This window comes from Hyperolius riggenbachi, chromosome 2, assembly GCF_040937935.1.
Source record: "Hyperolius riggenbachi isolate aHypRig1 chromosome 2, aHypRig1.pri, whole genome shotgun sequence".
Lineage (NCBI taxonomy): Eukaryota > Metazoa > Chordata > Amphibia > Anura > Hyperoliidae > Hyperolius > Hyperolius riggenbachi.
In genome coordinates this window covers 338,073,974-338,099,006 of record NC_090647.1, presented here as the reverse complement: position 1 = coordinate 338,099,006, position 25,033 = coordinate 338,073,974, and the positions used below count along the sequence as shown (strand labels likewise).

General features: G+C 46.0%; 1 protein-coding gene across 7 annotated transcripts in view; it reads left to right on the top strand.

Annotated features, from left to right (window-relative positions):
* Positions 1 to 4,998: 4,998 nt before the first annotated feature.
* The window catches only part of ANKS1A (ankyrin repeat and sterile alpha motif domain containing 1A), a 178,185-nt gene continuing 158,150 nt past the window's right edge, over positions 4,999 to 25,033 (top strand). For all 7 annotated transcript variants that reach the window (XM_068269417.1, XM_068269415.1, XM_068269416.1 and 4 more), the window contains exon 1: positions 4,999 to 5,203. In XM_068269417.1, coding sequence (XP_068125518.1) covers positions 5,031 to 5,203 — 173 coding nt within the window. In that variant the 5' untranslated portion in view covers positions 4,999 to 5,030. The remainder of the gene's footprint in view (positions 5,204 to 25,033) is intronic.

Sequence of the window (25,033 nt, the reverse complement as noted above, 5' to 3'; positions counted from 1 at the left end):
GATGCCAACCTAGCGAGGGCATCCTGGGAGACCAGAGCTGCAGCAAGGGACATATAGCCTTCCAGGGGCTGGAGGAAATCCCAGGTAAGTAGATCTGAGGTTTTTTTTGTTACCTCGGACCTTCCCTTTAAAGCGGTATGAAACCCTGACATAATATTCAATAAAAACATGTTTTCCTACTTTGTATATGCCATACGGTTATTATATTTGCTTTTGTGCATAAGTATTATTATTCATTTAGAAATTATACGTTCCCAAAGTACACTTTTTTTCTCTGAGAGCTGACTTTGCATTTTAATAATAACTGCTTTACTCATGTTCTAACGTAAGCAGAAATGCTTTCTGATTGTCTGACTTTGTTCAGCAGAGCCTGCAGTGTCAGAAAAGTGTTTATTTACATTCCTCACTTGATACAACTAAATACAAGATGTCACAAGAGCCCTAGTGGTCAGACCGCACCGAACACTGGTTCAGGGTAGATCTGCCACCACCGCGGTTACCATGGGACCGAGGAGTCCACTGACTGACTAATCCTGCGAATAAAAACGGTTAAAACACGCTGTATTCTGTCTAGCCAAAAACAACCAATAGTAGCGTCTCTCCAGAGACCCGGGATCAGTTCTGTGTGTGCTGATAAGCAGGGTAGCGGAACAGTGAATGACTTGGAGGAAGTCTTTTATTCACAGCAATATAAATAATTAATATATACAGACAATTATTAAAATCAACAATTATTAAAATAGTAATAGCCAGTATAAAAAATAAAAGAAGGGAGAAAAATACTTAGTTCCTGGAAAGATGTCCTTTTTGTGGGAAGAATCAAAGTTCTTGGTTTCAATCAAAGTTCAGAGTTCAGACCAGGTGGATGCCAGCATATCCTCAATCTGGCACGGATGAGTTCAAGATGTTTCAGGGTGGAGGACACTGAGTTTGGGTCCTCTGCCATTCTTATGCCCCTAATTCAGTAGGAGGGAGTGAGGGCGGGGCCACACACCCCCTTAGAACATGAGATGAGTCCTTCCCTTGTCCTGGGGACCAGAAATCATACCTTAACCATATATGGGCTCTATCTCACAGAACCGTACAGGTCAGGGCAGATTTACTAATATTTTCAGGTCTGCCTCGATGTACCCAGCAGCCTGATACCAAACATGAGGGGTGGGACCCCTGTGGTATCATTAGGGCACTGTTGAACTGCCTAACTGGCAGTCTTTACCTCAGAATGTTCTGAAATGTTCTCAGAACCAACGCTAGACAGGGCCCTCCATGCTCTGTTAGTTTGGAGGGTCTGCAACACAGAAAATATGATACATATAGCAGTTTATGGAATATGATCTACCTCTGGGATCGATAGCAGGTCATTCCTAGGTGAGGTCCTTTTGAAGCTGGCAGCAGCAAGCCACATGTCGACTCCCCTGCTGGGGGAAGGAGCCAGAGGGTCTGAGTTGTCCCACTCTAGATTGCTTCTGTCATGGTGCTTGTCACCTATACCTGATGGATGGGCCATCAGCACAGCTTGAAGCCAGGGACTCTCTGCAGCAGATTAGGGCCCAGGCTCATTAGCATATCAAAAGAGCCATCCTGCAGTTAGGCTGATGCTATCTCTCTGCTGAGAAAAGACTCAGCTGCTCCTACACACTCAACCCAGATTCTATCGATCTGAAGCGCAATCGATGCAGAGAATCGAGTGCGATCGCTTTTTCTTCACGGGCGGTTACAGGACGCGCCTGCGGCCCCGCAACCGTCCGTGACACAAGATAACATTATCTCCACTTCCAATGCGTCCAGCTTTGCTGACAGTGAACTTCTAAGTCCTGTGTGTTACCCTTTGAATGCTGTTATAGTAAAAAAAATAATGCTGGTTGTATATAATATGCTGTAAATAATCTATTAGAGCAAAGAAGAAATGCTGGGTTGGTGGAAGCCCCAGGTGAGTAAAATTAATTTTTACTGTCCGGTGCCCACGTAGTCTCGCTCGGATCGTCCTGGCCCTACCGGCAGCTACTTCCGTTTTCGGTGACAGGCGCCGACAGGCCTGGGTACGCGAGTGAATCTTCGCATTCCTGGCCGCAATAGCGCCCTCTATACTGCTATTGCGGCCAAGAACCCAAAGAATCACTCGCGTTCCCAGGCCTGTCGTCGCCTGTCGCCGAAAACGGAAGTAGCTGCCGGCGTGGCCAGGAGGATCCGAGCAAGACTGCATGGGCACCGGACAGCTGCAGGGGGCTGGTGGAAGCCCCAGGTGAGTAAAACTCATTTTTTTAAAGCCTTAAGTGTCCCTTTAAGGTTAGGGAATAAGGAAGGGGGATTAAGGGTTAAGGTTAGGAGTAAAGGATGGTTAGGAGTTAAGGATGGTTAGGGTTAAGGTTAGGGATAAGGAGGGGGCTTAAAGCAATGGTCCAAGGAAAAAAAAATCAAAATCCACTTACCTGGGGCTTCCTCCAGCCCCTGGCAGCCGTCCTGTGCCCTCGCTGCAGCTCCGGTGGTTCCCGCTGTCCTTCGCTGCAGAAGCCGACCCCGCCAGGTCGGGTTCCGGGTCGGCTTCTTGTGCGCTCCACGGTGCTGGTCACATGGTCCCGCCGGCTCCATCAGGTCTGTACTGCGCAGGCGCAGAACTACAGCGCCTGGGCAGTACAGACCTGATGACGTCAGCGGGACCACGTGACACAAGAAGCCGACCCGGAAGCCGACCTGGTGAGGTCGGCTTCTGCAACGAAAGACACCGGGAGCCACCGGAGCTGCGGCGAGGGCACAGGGGCTGGTGGAAGCCCCAGGTAAGGGCCCATCCACACTAGAGCGTTTTGCTGGCAATTTCGGCAAAACGCTCAAACGCTAGCGCTTTTAAAAGAGCTAGTGTAATAAAACCCTATGGGCCCGTACTTACTTGGGCGATTTGCACTAAGTGCCGCAAATCGCCCCAAAATCACGAAACACAAACGTGTAGCCTGCACCATTTTCAGCTGATTTCCCAGGGATCGCGTTTCAGTACTATAGAAGCGCTAAATGCGATCTCGGAGAAATCGCTGCACTGTTCAGTGATTTTTCCACGTGAAATCGTGGAAAATTCACTCCCGCAAAACGACGGCAAAAATCGCCGGGGTTTTGCGCTTCTAAGCGTGAATGTGTGGATTTTGATTTTATTTTTTCCTTGGATGTTTCCTTTAAGGGTTACTAATTTTACTAAACTATTTTTTCCTGTGTTTTTAGTTAAAGAGACTCTGAAGCGAGAATAAATCTCGCTTCAGAGCTCATAGTTAGCAGGGGCATGTGTGCCCCTGCTAAACCGCCGCTATAGCGCCGCTAAACGGGGGTCCCTTCACCCCCAAACCCCCCACTGCAACACTTGGTCGCAGACTTGGTCGCTCCTGGAGGCAGGGCTAACGGCTGCGGCCCTGCCTCCAGACGCGTCTATCAGCGGCGCATCGCCGCCTCTCCCCCGCCCCTCTCAGTGAAGGAAGACTGAGAGGGGCGGGGGAGAGGCGGAGAAATGCGCTGACAGACGTGCGTGGGGCAGGGCTGCGGCGGTTAGCCCTGCCCCAACCAGGAAGCGCTCCCCCGCTGCACCGAGGGGATTTGGGGGTGAAGGGACCCTCGTTTAGCGGCGCGATAGCGGCGGTTTAGCAGGGGCACACATGCCCCTGCTATCTATGAGGTCTGAAGCGAGATTTATTCTCGCTTCAGATTCTCTTTAAAGAGACTCTGTAACTTTAAAAAGATCCCCTGGGGGGTACTCACCTCGGGTGGGGGAAGCCTCCGGATCCTAATGAGGCTTCCCACGCCGTCCTGCGTCCCACGGGGGTCTCGCTGCAGCCCTCTGAACAGCCGGCGACAGGCCCGACTGTAATTTCAATATTTACCTTTGCTGGCTCCAGCAGGGGCGCTGTGGCTGCATTCGGCTCGGAAATAGACGGAAATACCCGATCTCCGTTGGGTGCGCTTTACTGCGCAGGCGCCGGAGACTTGCGCCTGCGCAGTAGAGCGGACCCGACGGTGATCAGGTATTTCCGCCTACTTCGGAGCCGACAGCCGTCAGAGCGCCTGCGCAGGAGCCAGGAAGGTAAATATTACGTCACGGCTGTACGGAGGGCTGCAGCGAGACCCCCGAGGGACGCAGGGGACGGCGTGGGAAGCCTCATTAGGATCCGGAGGCTTCCCCCACCCGAGGTGAGTACCCCCCAGGGGACGTTTTGCCGTTACAGTTCCTCTTTAAGTACTGTAATGTATTATGTAAGTAAATGTGTCCATTCTACACCTAATAGCCACAGCACCTCTGTTGAGGCCTCTTGCACACTGCAAATCGCAAATCTGATTTCCGATTTTCCCTGGATGCTATCAACACAAGAAGAAAAACGCAGAAAAAATCTCGTCAAAATCGCAAATCGGAATCGCATGTACTGTAGTGTGCAAAAGGCCTGAAAGAGATTCCAGGTTGTAATATGAGACACTGATGCTGAATGCATTGAAACATTGTATAAACTAGCTGATGCTGAAGGGATTGAAACATTGTAACTTTTCCTGAGTGTGTATTGCCTGAACAGCATAAATACGTAAGTATCCAAATAGTTTTGTTTCAATTTTTATTCAATGTTGAAATAAGTATCTAAATTTTCGGCCACACATGTTGCTACTGTAGTCTGATGGAACCCTGACAGGAGCAGTGGAAGGGCGTCTCTCCCCCGAATACTAATAATAAAATAATAATAATAATAATAATAATAATAATAATAATAATAATAATAATAATAATACAGCACAGTGTCCCTCCAGTTCTGCTCTCCGACTGAGAAAGTTTGGAGCTAAAGGACGTCACAATTGATATAGGATTTTTTTTTTCTGTGTCTATTTGCACAAACTTTATTTGAACAACAGAAGATAGACAGACACCGTTTGTTTGCAGAAGCGCATGCGTACCACAATACTACGTCCCCGGAATGCAAGACTGGATTAAGGAGTTGTGGAATGTGCGTGTGACGTACGCACGCTCGTCTCGGAAGTGGCGGCGGAGGCGTGGTTGCCGGGGTGACGGCGGGATGGGGAAAGAGCAGGAGCTCCTGGAGGCCGCTCGTACCGGTAACCGGTTAGCGGTAGAGAGGCTTCTAGGGGGGAAGCGGTTAAGTGGGGCCGGTCCAGGAGGAGCTGCAGGGGGTGGAGCTGGAGTATCTGGAGGAGGATCTAGCAGTCACCCGCTAAGCAGCCTGCTCAGGTAGTGTATATGTGCTCTGATAGAACCATATCTCAGGTCCTAATGGTAACTTGGCAAGAGCTGCTATTGCACTGATAAGGGGTGGCGAACACGATGCTGTTGCTGAGCTAATCATGATCAGCACGTTTTGTGAATTTTTAATAAAGGCTTTTGCGTTTTTGTTTGACTGGTTCACTATACTATTTTTATTACATATGCTGTACCTGCTTGACACACCAGGGAGGGTGGGGGCACTGATTTCAGAAAGACATGGACGCAGCTGGAAGTGGAGTAGTTGCCGATAATGACCAGTTAGGATCTCTGTTTAAAGTTAAACTTGATTAGTTGCTGTTGGTATCTGATTCACGTTTACTTCAAGTTTGCACTTGGGTTCATAAATCAGTTCCAGATTGTTTGCATTAGTATAGATTAAACCGTTTCTAATTCGTTGGGTAGATTGTTATACAGCTAACTAAAGTTCTTGTTTTTTGGCTATGTTGGGAGGAGATTGCAGGAGAAAATACTGATTGGTTGAATGATAGCACTAGCTTGGTCAAGATATAGGCTAGCAAAGTTTTCTAATTACTGCCTAGCTTGCAAGTTAGCAATTGCTGTATTGACAGATAGTTATATTATCCTTTGAACAGAAATAGTCACTTGTTCCTCATGTTACTTCTCTTTTTGCTCAATTAGATTGCAAACTCTTGTGGACATGGCTCCTATATTTTTTTTTTCATGCATGTATTCTGTTATTTGACAATGTGTATTTTGTGGTTCACACTGCATGTGTTGCCGTCAGGATTTCGGCAACGCGTGCAGGAGGCAGACACGCACAAAATTAGATGTCTGATGTTCACACTGCGTGCATTCCGGACCACTGCGGTCTGCGATTGCATACTGCACGCATTTTTCCCCGAAATGCATGGCTGACCCACTACAATGAATGGGTATCAGCCACGCAACGCATGCAAACGCAGATGGCGTGCGTTCATATGCGTTGCGTCCTGGTTGCACGGCCATCTTTGTTTGGTAATATGAACAGGGCCTAAGCCTCTGTCAGATGGGACAGGTGAACTGCTCGCTTGTCGAGCAGTGCAGCATCATGTCTGTTATTTATTATTATTATTATTATATACAAATACTGCTATTATTATTATTGATTTATAAAGTGCCAACATATTCTGTGGCGCTGTACAAAGTAAGAAATGAACATGGGGTACATAATTATACAGACAATGGTGTACACCAATATACAAGATACATAACTAGTGACAAAATACAAAAAGGATACAAAATACAGAATTGGTAATGCCAGTGATAAATAAAATGTATAATAATTTTTAAGGCAAAAAAAGGGGAGAGAGCCCTGCCCTTGCGAGCTTACAATCTAAATCTGTTGCCCACAAGTGCTATTTAGATGCAATTTAAATGCAGCCGAATGGCAGCGGTTGATACCCCATATGGGTGTGTGTGTATTATGTGCATTGTGAAACTTTTTTAAGTTATGATTTTTTTTTTAAACTTTGCATTTGGTGTGTTCGCCCTTTCATTTTTATGTGTGGATACAATTTTAATCGCTTGCCAGCCACCATATGGATAAAACATTTCCACCTCGTAGTTTTCAGGATTCGTCTACTCTACTGAATGCCTTTTGATGAGAAGCTCAGAGTTGGTATGCTGTCCCCATGTTTGTGTGAGTTTCCTTTCAGACACTCTGGTTTCCTCCCACATTCCAAAAAACATACTTAACCTGCCTGGCGTTCTGATAAGATCGCCAGGGAGGCTGCGGGAGGGTTTTTTTTTTAATAAAAAAAAAACTATTTCATGCAGCCAACTGAAAGTTGGCTGCATGAAAGCCCACTAGAGGGCGCTCCGGAGTTGTTCTTCCGATCGCCTCCGGCGCCCAGAATAAACAAGGAAGCCGCAATGAGCGGCCTTCCTTGTTTTGCTTCCCTCGTCGCCATAGCGACGAGCGGAGTGACGTCATGGACGTCAGCCGCCTCCGATCCAACCCTTAGCGCTGGCAGGAACTTTTTGTTCCGGCTACGCTGGGCTCAGGCGGCTGGGGGGACCCTCTTTCGCCACTGCTCGCGGCGGATCGCCGCAGAGCGGCGGCGATCAGGCAGCACACGCGGCTGGCAAAGTGCCGGCTGCGTGTGCTGCTTTTTACTTGAGCCAAATCGGCCCAGCAGGGCCTGAGCGGCAGGCTCCGGCGGTACTGGACGAGCTGAGCTCGTCCAGACCGCCCAGCAGGTTAAGTTGAAGGAGAACTGAAATGAGAGGGATATGAAGGCTGCCATATTTATTTCCTTTTAAACAATACCAGTTGCCTGGTCCAGGGTCTATAGCTAAATGTATTAGAGGCAGAGGATCAGCAGGATAGCCAGGCAACTGGTATTGTTTAAAAGGAAATAAATATGTCAGCCTCCATATCCCTCTCATTAGTTATCCTTTAATGGACAATTGTAGCAAAAAGTATGTGGAGGCTGACATTTATTTATTTTTAAATCCTACCAGTTGCCTGGCAGTCCTGCTGATCTATTTGGCTGCAGTAGTGTTTGAATAACACCAGAAAGGAGCATGCAGCTAATCTTGTCAAATCGCCTGATCTGCTGCATGCTTGTTCAGGGTCAATGGCTGAAAGTATTATGCTGGGAATACACGGTTCGTTTTGTACCGTGTATCGAGCCGCTCGATAGATTCTGGCGCGTCCCCGAGGCCCCCGGATCGATTCCCGCTCGTCCTCGCGGCGGCTTCTTATCTTCTTTTCGTTTTTTAGTATTGTCCTGCCCGCGATATCGAACTAGTATTGCTTAAAAGGAAATAAGACCTTCACAAAGTTTTCTGCGTGATTTTTCCACACATGGGGAAAGTGCGGTAATAATGCGACAAAATGTCCAAGATTTTTTTTTTTTTTTGCTGAAAAAAATGAAATTCACATTAAAAAAGGACCTTATTATTTATGCCTTAACTACAGTTTTTTTAAAACCTGGAAGTACCTGATGATATTTTTCGCTTCCCATTAAATGGCATCTAGAGCCTTCAGCACTGTTTGCTGGACTTTAATACGTTTATTTTGACAATTTTTTTTCTGCATATTTACTGCACATTTAACTGGTTTACACTGTTTCCGCACTTTTTTTTACCGTCATCTATTTGCATGTGGAACATTTTTAATAAATGTGGGAAAAAAAAAATCTGGAAATTACCGCTGTCTGATTTTGCGGTAAAAAACCCTAAACCGCATATGTTATTGTGAATAGAGCCCAATGTCAGAAATGCTTGATCTGCTGCATGCTTGGTCAGGGTCTATACTAAAAGTATTAGAGGCAGAGGATCAGCAGGGCAGTCAAGCAACTGGTATTGATTAATAGGAACTGAATGTGGCTGCATGCATATCCCCCTCTCTTCAGTTGTCTTTTAATTGGCATTCCCTCAAAATTGGTCGTAAGGTGGCCATACACTGGTCGATATGGCCAGCAGATAGATCACTCTCCAATCATTATATGATCTATGTGCTTGATTGCCCTCACACACTGCACACAGATTTGCAATCGATTTCAGCATGAAATCTTTGAAAATCTGTTTGACTGTCAGGGTCTTACGCTGGGCATACACGGGTCGACTATGCGCCGGAATCGAGCCAGCGGCTCGATGCTGGCGCGTCCCCGTGGCCGCCCGGATCGATTCCCGCTTGTCCACACGGGCACTTCCTTATCTGCGGGTCGTTTTTTCTTTTGTCCTGCCCGCTGGTATCGAGCGCGGAATCGATCCGGCAGGTCATCGGACAAGTCGGATATTATCAATCGAGCCATCAGCGGCTCGATTGATAATGAGAAACGACCTGTGTATGCCCAGCTTTAGCCCCTCCACTGTTCTCATCTGTCTGACGTGTCCACGTGGTCCCGGTCCCCACCAGCTGCTCCTCTTCACTTTCTGTCCCCGAGCTACTGTGTAGTGTAATGCAGGGGACAGACACCAGGGGCGCTGTGACCACTACAGGCCCCTAGTGTCTATCCCCTGCATCATGTCACACAGACGCCCGGGTCAGGAAGTGAAGACGACGGCGGGGATCAACAGAGACTGGGCCATGCGGGAGACAGGTAAAGGTACCTTCCCATCGGTCTTCGAATCGAATGCCACTAGCGACGTGCTCCCGATCTGCACTCATCAAACAAAATTTTCAAACCTGACTAATTGACCCAATGAAGCGTTTTTTGTACAGAAATCGCTTGATCGGTTGGTTGAGCAGGCCATATGTTGCACAGATTTCTCACCAATTCGGTCAGATCGAATCGGCTGTATATGATCGATGAGAGAAATGGATGTGTAGGGCTTGCTTTAGACTATGATAGGGATTAGATTGGGCTCTATTCATAAAAGGTTACCGCAAGTTTTCCTCTCAAAACAGCAGATTTTCCTGTCCATTTAGCAAAGTGGGCATTCATAAAAGCTGTTCCCGCATGAAAATCTACAATCCCCCAGCAGAGCGAGAAATTTCCGCCCTCTCCAGTGTTTTTCTAGATTTATCTAGAAAAAAGTAACAAAATGGCCATTCATGAAGTTTAGAGGAAGCGGTATGTGGACGGGAAATACCGCTGCCTCTGATTTTGCGGATTACATACAAGTGAATGGGACAGACCTCCCAGAGAGAGCAGTGCACGGAGAGACTCTGCCGGCTGAAGTGTTTCTGCATGCATTCCGACAGCTTACCGCCAGCTTTCAGCGGGAGATCTCTGCTCTTGCATCGCAGCTGGCAAGATTTTTTTGAATGACCACCCAGAAGTGTAAAATACCGCTGCGGTATTTTCCCTCCAGGAGTTTTTTCGCCACAACTTTTTTATGAATAGAGCCCATTGTGCGCTACTCTGAGTGACCACTAGTTACAAGTATACTATATATACTGTGTAAAGTGCTTTGGAAGATGTCAGCGCTAAATACATATTAAGTAAACTTTTCTGAAAGTGTAACTTCGTATATGGAAATGGCACAAAACTGATTTCATTTTAAGTGTACTAGTAGTGAAAAATGTGTCCCAAATGTGGCAGGATAGTATACTGGTTAAGGTCAGCACCTATTTAGTAAGGAGACCATGGGCAAGACTCCCTAACACTGTTGCTACTTCCTACTGAGTGCACATTAGTGACTGCAACTCTGGTGCTTTGAGTCCGCAGTCCCTCCAGTAAGGGCCCGTTTCCACTAGACGTGTTGCTATAAGGAAACCTCTCCGCAACGCAAGGAAACTGCAACCAATTCACGTCAATGGAGTAGTTTCCATTGACGCGAATTTACTTACGTGAAGCAACGTGGGGGAAATTATGGATAGCATGCTGCGGTTTTCCGCGGCATGCATCCGAGTCCCCATAGCCGCCGATGGGAAGCCGCATCCGGTTGTATGGAAGAAAACCGGACGTACCTGTGGAGGGATGCAAGGTGATGTGGCGATCGCCTTGCATCCTAAATGCTAGTGGAAACTGGCCCTATGTGAATGAGTGCTCACAGTGTGGCAGCACTCATTCATGTACGGGAGCGCGGGTGCAAAGCTCCGAGGGGTCTAGAGAAGGACGTGGGAAGCCTTTGGAGGATCTAGGCTTCCCTCTCCTGAGGTAAGTATTTTACTTTTTAATTCAAAAAAGTCACAGGTTTGGTTTGTTAGTGTCTTGTTAACAGAAACTTTAATTCAACTGTACAATTGCAGTTCACAAACCAGCTTACCCATAAATTGTTCATTTCTTGATATGAGGACACACTACTAAATGGGCTAAATAATTGCTGTTTGCCTGATGTCCGGGGCTTACCATGTTGCTGCCTTGGGGGGAGGGCGGGCGCACTAAAGTTGGCCATTAAGATAAAATCTTGCAAACGATTGTTTCTGATTACTGCGTTAATCGATTGGAAACAAGCAGTCTATAGGTCCGTACAAACGCTAGATTAAAGTCTGCGCTTGGAATCGAGCGATGTCTCTCAAATAACATTACCCATCCTAATGAAACAAGTAGTTTGGAACAGGGACGAGCTCCGGATCAAATTCAGATGAAATCCGAATGAGTTTCATTCGGATTTCATCCTCTAATTAATGCAGCTGAGCGGATGTGCGTGGGGGGTGGGTTGGGTGAACGTACCCAGCAGCCTTCTTCTTTACATAGCAAAGAAATGAACAGCGCTACTTAAAAACAGATAAGTGCCTACCTGCAAGAGAGTGCAAGCCCCACTTGTGGGATATAATACACACCCAGCATACACATGACCTGTCTACCACTGGAGGATGTTGGTTTCCTGTAACAGCTTGCATGCAACTTGTTAAGTACTCGTCCCTCCCACTGCGGAGAAGTCATCCCCCTATGGGAGGGGACCTAACACTAACTAAATCCTAACCTATGTATATGCATAGCCTGGGTGCGCTACTAAGTAAAATTGAAAATTGCGCTAAAGGTGGATCAACGCATCACCAGGCCGCCTCCGAATGGCCTCCATCAGAGATGCGCTGAGCCCCCCCCCCCCCCAGGAACTGCAAACGCACCTTGAACCCAAACAGAAGCTCTGCATATACACCAAAAGCAAGGCTGCTAAGTGGGAGCAGCTGACCAAAAATGAATTAAATTAGTACATAGCAAAGAAATGAACAGAGCTACTTAAAAACAGATAAGTGCCTACCTGCAATAGAGTGCAAGCCCCACTTGTGGGATATAATACACACCGAGCATACACATGACCGCACCTTGAACCCACAAGTGGGGCTTGCACTCTTTTGCAGGTAGGCACTTACCTGTTTTTAAGTAGCGCTGTTCATTTCTTTGCTATGTACTAATTTAATTCATTTTTGGTCAGCTGCTCCCACTTAGCAGCCTTGCTTTTGTTGCATATGCAGAGCTTCTGTTTGGGTTCAAGGTGTGTTTGCAGTTTCTGGGGGGGCTCAGCGCACCTCTGATTGTAGGCCATTCGGAGGCGGCCTGGTGATGCGCTGATCCACCTTTTGTGCAGCCTTCTTCTTTAACCCGGCCCACACCGCGGTCATGTGACTATAAACACTTCCTCCTTCCAGGTTGAAGGAGGAAGTGTAGTAGTCATGTGACGCGGCTTGGAACGCAGAGTGGCACGGGTTAAAGAAGAAGGCTGCTGGGTAAGTTTAACCCCCCACCCCCCGCGCACATCCACTCAGCTGCACTAATTAGAGGATGAATTCCCAAATGAAGCTCATTTGGATTTCATCCGAATTTGATCCGGAGCTCATCCCAGGTTTGGAATACCGGTGTGTATGAACAACATATGGTTTAATCGAGTATATTGTTGGAATACTGCATGCACAAGTGGAAGTGACATTTCACACAACATGCACGCATGCTCTGAACCAATGTCGTTTGACATTGTATACACACTGTTGACTACATGATATGTGCCCAATAGTCGTCTGAATTGATCAGCCAGTTGGATTGGGCAGAATACCTGATACTGGTCGTTCTTTGTCGTTTAACGCCTTTTTTGGGTTCTTTTTTTTTTATTTTTTAATAAGTTGTTGTCCAGTACTGTACGATCTGTCATTTCTTTGACTTTTCAAATGACTTTTATCTGAGGTGTGTACAGGGCTTAAGGATGCTTTCACAAATAGGGTGGAACCGTTTGGCAATGGGTAGAAGCTGTTCATGGAATTATGCACATCGAGGAAATTATTACGCCTGTCAATAGATTGGAGGGATTCATTGCAGCCTATTAGTATTATTATTTATTATTATTATTATTATTATTATTACTTTATAAAGTGCCAACATATTCAGTAGTGCTATTTGGATAGACTTCAGGAAATCTGATTTTCTTAGAGGCCTTCCACTGTACTAAACAATTTACTGTGTATCTTATTTACATATAAGGTACAATTGGCTAATATTAAATGTACAATCCCACTCGGCTCATGAAACTAAAATATTCTTAATATATTTTATACCTAAAACATCTGATTTTTTTTTTTAAATAAGTCCTAAAAGTAGATGAAGAAAACCTAGTTAAACAAATGAAACAAACATTATTGTATTCACCCATGTATCTATTGAAAAAATGGTTCAACAAGTCCGCTTTTGGCAAATTCAGGCTAGGTTCACTGCAGTCAGTTGCATAACACACACGTAACGACTGTGTACTGCAATGGAGACTGGCCATAGACTTAGATACAAAGCCTGCATGCAGCAAGATTAGACTAATGCGATCTGTTACTGGGAACAGGCCCACAGAATTGTATGGGCAGTGAGTTGACATGCAGAATTATTCTGCAATGCAAATGACCACTGTGAACAGGGCCTCAGGGATTCTTTATGCTGGGTACACACTATGAGATTTTCTGGCCAATTTACTGTCAGATCGATTATTTCCAACATGTTTGATTTGATTTCCGATCGATTTCCGAGCATTTTCCAATCGATTTCCTATTAAAGTTAACAGAAATCGATTGGAAAATGCTCGGAAATCGATCGGAAAACAAATCGAACATGTTGGAAATAATCGATCTGACAGTAAATCGCCCAGAAAATTTCAGTGTGTACCCAGCATTAAGATAAACATAATTTAATGCCTAGTACACAGCATACAATTTTCTGTAAGATTTTCTGCTATGCTGGGCATACACGGACAGTTTTTGCGCCGGTATCGAGCCAGCGGATCGATTGCCGCTTGTCCCCGCGGGACAGGCTAATGAGCCGCTCGTTTTTTTGCCATTGTTCTCCCCGCCGGTATCGAGCGCAGTATCGATCCAGCGGGGTATCGGACACGTCGGATATTATCAATCGAGCCATCAGGCTCGATTGATAAGCCTCCCTCCTGTCCTTGTATGCCCAGCATTAGATTTACCTGCCAGATAGAGAATTTCCAACATGTTGGAAATTCTCTATCTAACCATCTATATGCCCAGCAATTAAGCATTGTTCTACTCAGCAGGAGATAACCAGAAGACAATGCACCAGAGATAATGACCAGTCTCTACTAGTACTTAACAAAAATAATCTAATTACAGAAAATCTAACAGAAAATTGTATGGTGTGCACTAGGCATAAAGGTGAAATCAGAGTCTAATGCTGGGGATACACGGTACGTTTCTGTACCGTGTATCGGGCAGCTGATAATATTCAGCTAGCTCAATCCCCGCCGGTGGACAATAACAGGGAATCGAGCGCTGCTAAGGAAGCGCCGGCGGGGACGAGCGGTAATCGAGCCGCGCAGGGACGCGGCTGGGGTCAATCCGGCGGCTAATCGGCCGCCGGATCGACCCGTGTATTCCAAGCATAATGCTGGGGATACACGGTGCGTTTCTGTACCGTGTATCGAGCAGCTGATCTGGCCAGGTGATAATATTCAGCTGGTCCGATCACGCTGCTCGACCCCCGCCCGATCCCCGCCGGAAGACAATGGCAGGGAATCGAGCAGCTGATAAGGAGTGCCGGCCGGGGCGAGCGGTAATCGATCCACGGGGACGCGGCGAGAGTCGATCCGGCGGCTAGTCGGCCACCGGATCAACCTGTGTATTCCCAGCATAATGCTGGGGATACACTGTACGTTTATGTACCGTGTATCGAGCCGCTGATGCTCTCAGCTGATCATTTCCGACAGGTCTGATGACCCACCGGATCGATACCCCGCTCGATCCCCACAGGCGGACAATAGCGGAAAGTCGAGCGGAAGATTTGGAAGCGCCCACGGGGACGAGCGGGAATCGATCCGGACAGCGGCGGGGACGCGGCGGGAGTCGATACGGCGGCTAATTGAGCCGCCGGGGTCGACCCATGTATGCCCAGCATAACATTTTTATTTGGTGGGATGATAGTCAAGTGTGAGTTAGAGACCCTGTCTTATTGAAAGAGCAGAGATTCAACTAAACCTAACCACATGTACAATATATTTGTGGATGTATATCTCACGAGTCAAACAAAAAAGGTTTCTTAGGACCTCACTGAAAGAGTTGTTGATGGCTGTACAACTGGAAACGTTTACAGAACCATCTGTTAACAATTTGGAAATTCAAGGCAATTGTTACTGTACCCAGAAAGTGGTCCACCATCCAAGATAAAACTGCATGGCATGTAATAATCCAAGAGGTTACAAAAGACCAAGAACTGTAAACTGTAAAAGGTTATAAAAGAACCCAGGGGAATTTCTTTTAAGCAACTGAAAGCAAACTGTTACTCAGGGATGTGGATTCAGAGTTTGAACAATTTTTCGGTCCTGGAGTCGTAAAGAAAATACTCAGACTCCTAATTAATTTAAACTGTAGTTAAAAGTAAAAATATAATAATGTTCTATCTTTCAGATATTAGTCGTAAATAACTTGTTTACAGAGTAATACCAATGCTTAGTCTTTAAAATGAAGTAATTAACCAATCAAAAAATAAGTTACTTGTGCTGCTGCAATAAAGTAGTCACCGTATTTTTAATATCAGATATAGCTATTTAATTGTGACTGTATATCTGATGTGTACACAGAAATTGTTTATATCTAATAAATGACATCTGTACTGTAAAGCCAGAGAAGTACTGTTGTCACTAGTAGGGATGTTAAATGAGATTAAAATAATTCTGTGTTAATGCAAATTTTGTATGCAAATGTGGATAGCTTGAAAATGGACCTATCAAATTTCACCTTTGCAGGAGCCGATTGGTCCATTTTCAAGCTGCATGCATTTTCTTACAAAATTCGCATAATCCTGCATTAAAATTATTTGCATCTCATTTTCCTTCCATAATCACTACTGCAACATCTAGCCGAGCTATTTAGCAAACTTACACTCATATATCATTTTAATATGTATTTTAGTACATTGCAAAAGATTAGTCATTTTATATGAGCTGCAATTTGTTTAAAGGAAGCCTAAATCAAATGGAAACAAAATTACCTGGGGCTTCTGCCCGCACCTTCCTCAAACGATACTCTAGTCCCCCGCCGCAGCTTATGCTACGTACACACATTTAATTGATGAAAGAACGACCTAAGTAAAGATAGTTTTAAAAGGTGTGTAACGATCTGATCGTTAGAAAGAACGTTACATCACGTAAAGCATCTATTGCGCCTGCGCATAAAAATGAGAAGTTTCACAGAGAAATAGTGAAATGCGCATGTCAAGCCTAGTACGAACGACCGTTTCCAACGATTTACTACTTTTGCAAACGATCGTCGTTTGTTAAAATCCGCCGAGACAGAACTTTCTTTTGTAGCGATTTGGCTCGTTCGTCGTTTGCCTTAATAGTCGGTGGATCGTTTTTTGTAACGATCGTCGTTGGTAAAGATCTGGGAACGATCGTTACAAACGACTATAGTCGCATGTGTGTACGCACCTTAAGTTTCGGTTTACACCGGCTGGCCAGTCGACTGCAACTACACCTGCACGACCCTGGCCGCACGCATCCTCTCTTTACCGGGATTGTCCTGCACAGGCGCAGTACAAGATTTCCGAGTACTACCCCTGCACAGTATCTCTATCCCCGCTCTCTCTTCTACAGAAAACTAACTTGTCAGTTCCTGGCTGGAGCACGGTATGAAAAGCCACCAGCAAACTTGCAGTAAAATCCTCTACACAGTCCAGTCCCCTGTCATAGCAGATATTGAGTGCTGGAACACTGTCTCTCTACACTTCAACCTTAAAGTCAAAATAAACTTATGATATAATGAAATGTGTGTTTAGTACAGCTTAGAAATAGAACTTTAGTAGCATGTGTCCCTTGCCCCAGCTCCATTCCCAGCCAGTGGCCCGAGGCAACTGACCTAGCAAGGTCGGCAGCCTCTGTCTATGCCACTCGCGGTCGCACTCACACCTGGATTCGTGGGCACAGAACGTTCCTAGATCCATGGGCATAATAGTGAGCGGCACAACTGTGCGCTCGTGCAGACCTCGTCAGGTCAGCTGCTGCAACGGAGGGGACCTCGGGCCACTGGCTGGGTATGGAGCTGGTGCAAGGGTCACATAAGCTGCCAGGGGCTGGAGGAAACTCCAAGTAAGTAGATCTGCTTTTTTTTTTAACACACCTGGTTGTATCCTTTAAAGTAAACCAGAGACGAACACTTATAAAAGATTCATGCATACCTGGGGCTTCCTCCAGCCCACTCCGCATCGATTGCTCCTATGACACCTTCCTCCTCCTTCTGGTCCCGGTAGAAGCCCCGTAAGTTTGGCCATGTGCACACGCATCGCTTCCGTGGCTGGGAGTGCTTTATGTCTGCGCCGTATGCTCCCAGCCGCGGAGTGGTGGAGCGCTGACTAATTATCCTGACTGGCCAAACTTATGGGGCTTCTACCGGGACCAGGAGAAGGAGAAGACGTCATGGGAGTGATCGATGCGGAGTCCGCTGAGGGCAGCCCCAGGAATGTATAAATCTTTTCAGTGTTCGTCTCTGGTACACTTCAAGAAACTTCCGTTGTTAGCAATGCAAAAGTCATATTTTCTAAAGCACTTATAGATCAAAGAAACAGTGATACAAAGCTTCAGATAAGGTTTTAGTGCAGGGGAGTTCAAAGGGTCATTAGCTCTGTTTCATTCAGAGTGTTGTTTGTCATCGCAAATATGGCAGAATAATGCATTGATATAGAAAAAAAATCTATGTAATTGAAATAAAGAGACTCTATTCTTTGCTACTAATGTTCTATTATCAGTACTACGCATACAATTAATTATAGCATACTTTTGTTTCGCTTCAATATCCCATTACTTTGTTACAGCTAATACAAATCCCACAATAAATCTGCAGTCTTTCTACCAGGACTGTGGAGTTGGAGTCGGAGCAATTTTAGGTATCTGGAGTCGGGGAAAAAATGTACCGACTCCTAATGAATTTAAACTGTAATTAAAATAGAAAATATTATAAAATGTTCTATTTCTCAGATAAGTCATCATACATAATTTATATATACAGTAATAACTCTGTTTAGTCCACAAAAATGAAATAAACCAATCAAAAATTAGTTACTTGTGCTGCTTCAATAAAGCAGTCCATGTATTTTGCAAGTCAGATATACACATCTGATTGTGACTGTATATATGATGTGTACACAGGAATCTCTTATATATACGAAATAACATCTATGCTGTAAGAATAAAGCCTGATGTGTAGCTGTGTCACTAATAGAGATGGTCAATGAGATGGAAATAATTTTGCTTTGATGCTGATTTATGCAAATGTATGCACTCTTTTCTCATGAAATCAAATAATTTGATATGCTGTTAAAATTTGGTTTGGTGACTATGAAATAAAGAAAAGGTTTATACATACCTGGGGCTTTCTCCAGCCCCCTTCAGGCTAATCGGTCCCTCGCTGTCCTCCGCCACCTGACTCTTCTGCAATGAGTCCCGATAATTCAGCCAGTCAGCACAGTCCGGCCACGTGCCGCTCCCACAGCCAGGAGCATTCTGCACCTGCATAATAGTGCTGCGCAGGTGTAGTATGCTCCCGGAGGCGGAGTGTGTGCATGCGCACTACGCCCAAATGGCTCAAGTACCTGGACCCATAGCAAAAAAATCCAGGTGGTGGAGGAGGACAGCGAGAGACTGATTAGCCTGAAGGTGGCTGAGGAAGCCCCATGTATGTATAAAACTTTAATTTCATCTGTCTCAGGTTTACTTTGTTACACAGTAGTACTATACATATGCACTCCCCACAGAGCTGCATGGAATCCACTGAGAATGTTGTGCACATTGAACACAAAGGTGCTGTCTATCACCCATAAACCTGGTTCAGATTGTACATGAAGAATGTGTAATAGAGGAAGAATCCCCTTATTCACCTGCAGAGTACCTGCACATCACGTTTGCATGTACCCAGAGTTACATTGCCTAGCTGCCTGATCCATGTTCAGATTTTGCATGAAGAATGTGTAATAGAACAAGAATACCCTCATATATGTATATACATACATATAATATGTACATTTCACACACTATGAATTACTTTTTCCTGTGATGCTGTCGCTTAAAGAGACTCTGTAACAAAAAAAAAGTTCACCTCCGGAGTGGGAAGCCTCAGGGTCCCAATGAGGCTTCCCCCATCCCTGTAGCTGCAGCCAATCCAGCGCTGGCTCCCCTGAAGTCTCCCGCAATCCTCGCTCGACAAGCCTGACAAGGCTTGATATATTTACCTTCTCTCTGGCTCCAACGGGTGGCGCTGTTGCGGCTCTCAGCACGGAGATAGGCAGAAATAGCCGATCTCCGTCAGGTCCGATTTCCTCTACTAGAGCGGCCCGTCAGCGATCGGCTATTTCCGCCTATCTCTGAGCGGAGAGCTGAAACTGCGTTTGCACTGGAGCCGGGAAGGTAAATATTTATATCCCTGCCGTTCTGGGAGCTTTTTCGCTGCCGCCGTGGGACACAGGTGGACAGGTGAAGCCTCGATGTGATCCAGAGGCTTCCCCCACCGGAGGGGAGTACACCCCCAGGGGAACTTTTTCTCGTTACAGGTTTTCTTTAAGGTGGCCATACACTGATAGATGTGCAGCAGATTCTGACCATCAGATAGATATGTCAGATGCCTGTCAGGTTGAATCTGACAGCAATCTATCTGATGTGTGCCAGGAACAGATTTCCAGTAGATTTCAGAATAAAATCTATTGAAAATTGATCTAAATGCATTACTGCACAATTAGATCCAATGCAACTCTATGGGCCATCAATCTGCTGCCAGTAGCAGATCTACCTAGATTTTTCACCGTTAGATCAAATAGATCGAAATCGATTGATCGGCTGTTCGATCGCACATCGATTTGCAGCCGATCGATTTGATCACAATGAAATTGACCAGTGTATGGGCCTCTTTACAGTAGGCAGTCAAAAGCTGACAGATCTGACACATTTTGGACTAGTCAATCTCTTCGTGAGATATTATCAGCATTTCCTTTTATTCATTGAAAAGCCCTTCCTGGAAAAGATCTATACAAAGATTCCAGCTAGCCTCCCTACCTGCTTGTACAATGTTTTGGCAGCTGGGCTGAACAATTTCTGTTCAGTAGTGATGGTCATGTCTAATGCTGGGTACACACATTGCGATTTCCCGCTTGATCCGCGGGATCGATTGGGATAGATTTGATTATTTCCGACATCTTCGGGTTTCAATCGATACAGCCGTCGATTTTGCATACTTAACATGCAAAATTGACGGCTGTATCGATCGAAACCCGATTGAACATGTCGGAAATAATCGATCGGGAAATCGCAACGTGTGTACCCAGCATAAAACTCATGGAAAAGCGTTTGATTTGTTTGATCAGCTCATAGATTTGCAAAGCTCTGATTTTGCTGTGAGCACATCCAGCTTTAGCACATGATCATGACTAGCAAATCAGAAACTTGCATATCTTGTCACCTGACAAAACCTCACATGCCTCTCCATGAGTTCTCCTAAAGGTGCGTACAGACGTCTGATTTTATGTCCGATTGTCGTTCAAACCGGACGTTGGAACGACTTGTCATTCAAACAAAAGGTTCTTCAGGCTCCTTGTACACACAGACGACAAAATGTTTGAAATGCTAATTACAGCTAATTTAACCCTCTGGGCGATACAATTATATCGCCCAGGAGGTGGCGCAGCACTATTTTTTAAAATTTTTTATTTTTTAAATCATGTAGCGAGCCCAGGGCTCGCTACATGATAGCCGCAGCGCAGCGGCATCCCCCCACCCACTCCGATCGCCTTCGGCGATCAGAGTAAGCAGGAAATCCCGTTCAGAACGGGATTTCCTGCTGGGCTTCCCTGGTCGCCATGGCGACGGGGCGGGATGACGTCACCGACGTCATGGACGTCGTGACGTCATAGGGAGTTCCGATCCACCCCTCAGCGCTGCCTGGCACTGATTGGCCAGGCTGCGCAAGGGGTTGGGGAGGGGGGGGGGCTGCGCGGAACGGCGGGTAGCGGCGGATCGGCGGCGAGCGGCGGCGATCGGAAGTTACACGCAGCTAGCAAAGTGCTAGCTGCGTGTAACAAAAAAAAAATTATGCAAATCAGCCCAGCGGGGCCTGAGAAATCCTCCTGCGCGACATACCCCGAGCTCAGCTCGGGATTATCGCTCAGGAGGTTAACCACCCTAGCGTTACGGACGAACTCAGCTCGTCCATGAACGCCATAGTGGATAGCTCCGGCTAGGAGCGGTCTTTTTTCACAATTTAAAAAACAAACAAACATGTAGATACGTGTTGTATCCGATCGCCGCCGATCTGCCGCTACCCACCGCGAAAGGTTCCCCCCCCCCCCCCCCCCCCCGAGACGCATAGCGCAGCCTGGCCAATCACTGCCAGGCTGCACTATGGGGTGGATCGGAACGCCTCATGAGGTCGATGACGTCATGCTGTCATGTCTGATCATCGCCATGGCGACAACAGAAGCCCAAACAGGAAATCTTGTTCATCGCGGGATCATGGACGCGCAAGTATCGCCGGAAAAAAAAAAAGGTAGATGGTGGAGCCGAGCCAATGGGGGAAGTCATGTATCAAACGACTTGTTTGAATGTCTATTAGTGTCAAAGTAACAAGTTTATACACATGTACGGACCTGACTGTCGTTTGAACGACAGTTAAGGTGCGTACATACGCACTACTACAGAGAACGACTGGTCTGTCAGAACCTCCCGCTGGGCGGGCGTTTTTCTGACAGTAGTGCGTGTGTACAGTCTGTCAGACTGAGAAGGCTGTTTCTGAACGATCTGCTGAGCGGATCGTTCAGAATTAGCCTTATCAGTCTGCGGACTGACTGTACACACATGCAGTACTGTCGGGAGAACGCCCGCCCATCGGGAGGGTCTGACGAACCCGTCGTTCTCTGTAGTAGTGTGTGTGTACGCACCTTAAAGAGACTCTGTAACATTAAAAGGATCCCCTGGGGGGTACTCACCTCGGGTGGGGGAAGCCTCCGGATCCTAATGAGGCTTCCCACGCCGTCCTCTGTCCCACGGGGGTCTCGCCGCAGCCCTCCGAACAGCCGGCGACTGTGCCGACTGTCAGTTCAATATTTACCTTTGCTGGCTCCAGCGGGGGCGCTGTGGCGGCTTTCCGTTCCGAACTACACGGAAATACCCGATCTCATTCGGGTCCGCTCTACTGCGCAAGCGCAGGACACTTGCGCCTGTGCAGTAGAGCGGACCCGACGGCGATCGGGTATTTCCGTGTAGTTCGGAGCCGACAGCCGTCAGAGCGCCTGCGCAGGAGCCAGGAAGGTAAATATTGACGTCACCGCTGCACGGACTCCACGGAGGGCTGCAGCGAGACCCCTGACGGATGGAGGACGGCGTGGGAAGCCTCATTAGGATCCGGAGGCTTCACCCACCCGAGGTGAGTACCCCCCAGGGGATCTTTTCATGTTACAGTTCCTCTTTAAAGGATACCCCAACTGAAATGTGACATAATGAGATAGACATGTGTATGTACAGTGCCTAGTACACAAATAACTATGCTGTGTTCCTTTTTTTTCTTTCTCTGTCTGAAAGAGTTAAATATCAGGTATGTAAGTGGCTGACTCAGTCCTGACTCAGACAGGAAGTGACTACAGTGTGACCCTCACTGATGAGAAATTCCACTTTTTTATCTCTTTCTTGCTCTCAGAAGCCATTTTCTGCTAGAAAAGTGTTTTATAGTTGTAATTTCTTATCAGTGAAGGTCACACTGTAGTCACTTTCTGTCTGAGTCAGGACTGAGTCAGCCACTTGCATACCTTATATTTAACTCTTTCAGGCAGAGAAAGAAAAAAAGGAACACAGCATAGTTATTTGTGTACTAGGCACTGTACATACACATGTCTATCTCATTATGTCACATTTCAGTTGGGGTATCCTTTAAGATCAGTCAAAACTGCTATCAGTTTAACTATCGAACCTACACACGTCCAACTGTCGTTCAGAAATATCAGACGTGTGTACGTACCTTAAACGTGACCATCACTACTGTTCGGTAAGTGCTTTTGTAAATACTTAGAATCCCATAAGAGGACTGACTGTTTTTGATCAATCAGATTTTCATTATCTACTATAATTGACAGCAACATAGGAAAAAAAATAATTTATAGTGCATTTTGCTGTAAGAGAAATCTACATTTTATAGTATGACTTTTACATTTTATTTTTTTACGGCAGTTGAGCGTTAGGATAGGAGCACACTAGGTAGAAGTGCTAGCATTGCGAAAATGCACATAATGCAAGTCAATGGGCTGCATGAAAAAACGCATTTGTTTGCGTTCTGCAATGTGTATTTTTAAAACCGCTGCTGTTGCTGCACAATTTGCTAAAATGCACATAATGAACGTCAATGGTTATGCAGAGGTATTGTGTTTTATGCATATTTTTTTACGCTTTTATTTTTTAAATATGTATTTACGCTTCCTGTTGATTTCCTAGTGATTTGCATAAAACGCATCATAGAAAGCATACAAAACGCAAATGCTTATTATATATGCAAACCTCAAACGAATTAAAATGCAAGAACGTATGTGCGGAGCAAAAACAATGTAAATGCACGGAAAACGCACTAAAAATGCACAAACGCATATGCAGAAAAACACTACCAAAACGCTACCTTTCCGACACTGCCTAGTGTGTGTCTACCCGAAAAGTGGACCTGAGCCCTTGGAAGAACAGACTGGAAGTGTTCATTCCACATAGAAATGCTGTAAAATCAGCTGCACTGAGCTGTGTTTATTTAGATACAGTTGAGTGTAATTATCTGTAGGCATGATTCCTAGGCCTTGGTGTTAGCTGTACAGAAAAGACAGATACTTTAACCCTTCCTTTTCTCCCTGAAAGTTCATACAGTACATTTTCAAGGCTTTTTGGGGGTTTTTCTGTGTATTGTAACGAATATATTTTTCCCCCTGATAGTTTTCAAACTGTCCCTAATCTTTTAGAGCAGAGAGGGAGTTCTGAGCTCAGATCCACTTTAAAGGGAACCTGAGATGGGGTGAAGAGAAAAAAATACGTACCTGGGGCTTCCTCCAGCCCCCTCCCTCCTCTGCCATCCTCCAGCACTGTCCGAATCCTCAGCAATTTGCCCCAGAAAGTTCTCTGGTCTGGGGCGTACTGCAACCCCGTCACACTTCCATTGCCATCTGTATGGGCAGTGAGCTGACATGCGAAATTATTCTGCAACACTGTGAACTAGCCCTTACAGTAGTGTACCTATGAATCGGACGCCAGGAGATTTGGGCACAGGGAAAAGCGATAAACGGGTAACCCTGCTCCTGCACAAGTCCCAGCGGCGTTAATTACTATTCCCCCTCCAGGCTGCCATGGATAGTGGGGAAAAGACGTAATTCGGCTTCCAGCTATTGCTGGCGGCCGAATTAGGGTTTTTGTAGTAATTTGTGATCCGTCTTTTGACGGCACCCAAATGACTCAATGAGCGCCGCTATAGCCATAATCCCTATTAGGGCCCATGGTGGCGGCGGCTGTGCCCAAGTCTCCTGCGCTGGTTTACATAGCTCTCTCACAGTAGGAATGGTGTACCTTTCATCATAGGGCTTGTTCCTCTCCAAATGTAGCGTTTATGGTTGTGGACAATAAGTAAAATTTAAACTCTAAATAACTGTGCCAGAAGGTTTGAGGCTCGTCTGTGCTGTTTGGCATATTGTAAGCGGGATACTTTGTGACATTTGGGTAGCAATGTCTTTCTATTCTTAACTAGACCATGCAGCCCATCTTTCTTTAGGGCTCATTTACACTTGAACGTTTTGCCGCGATTTTGGCAAAACGCTCAAACGATAGCGCTTTTTAAAAGCGCTAGTGTAATGAGACCCTATGGGCCCGTTCTTACTTGGGCGATTTGTGCTAATCGCCGCAAATTGCCCAAAAACGCGCAAATACGTAGTCTGCACCATTTTCAGGCGATTTCCCGGCAATCGCGTTTTTTTGCGT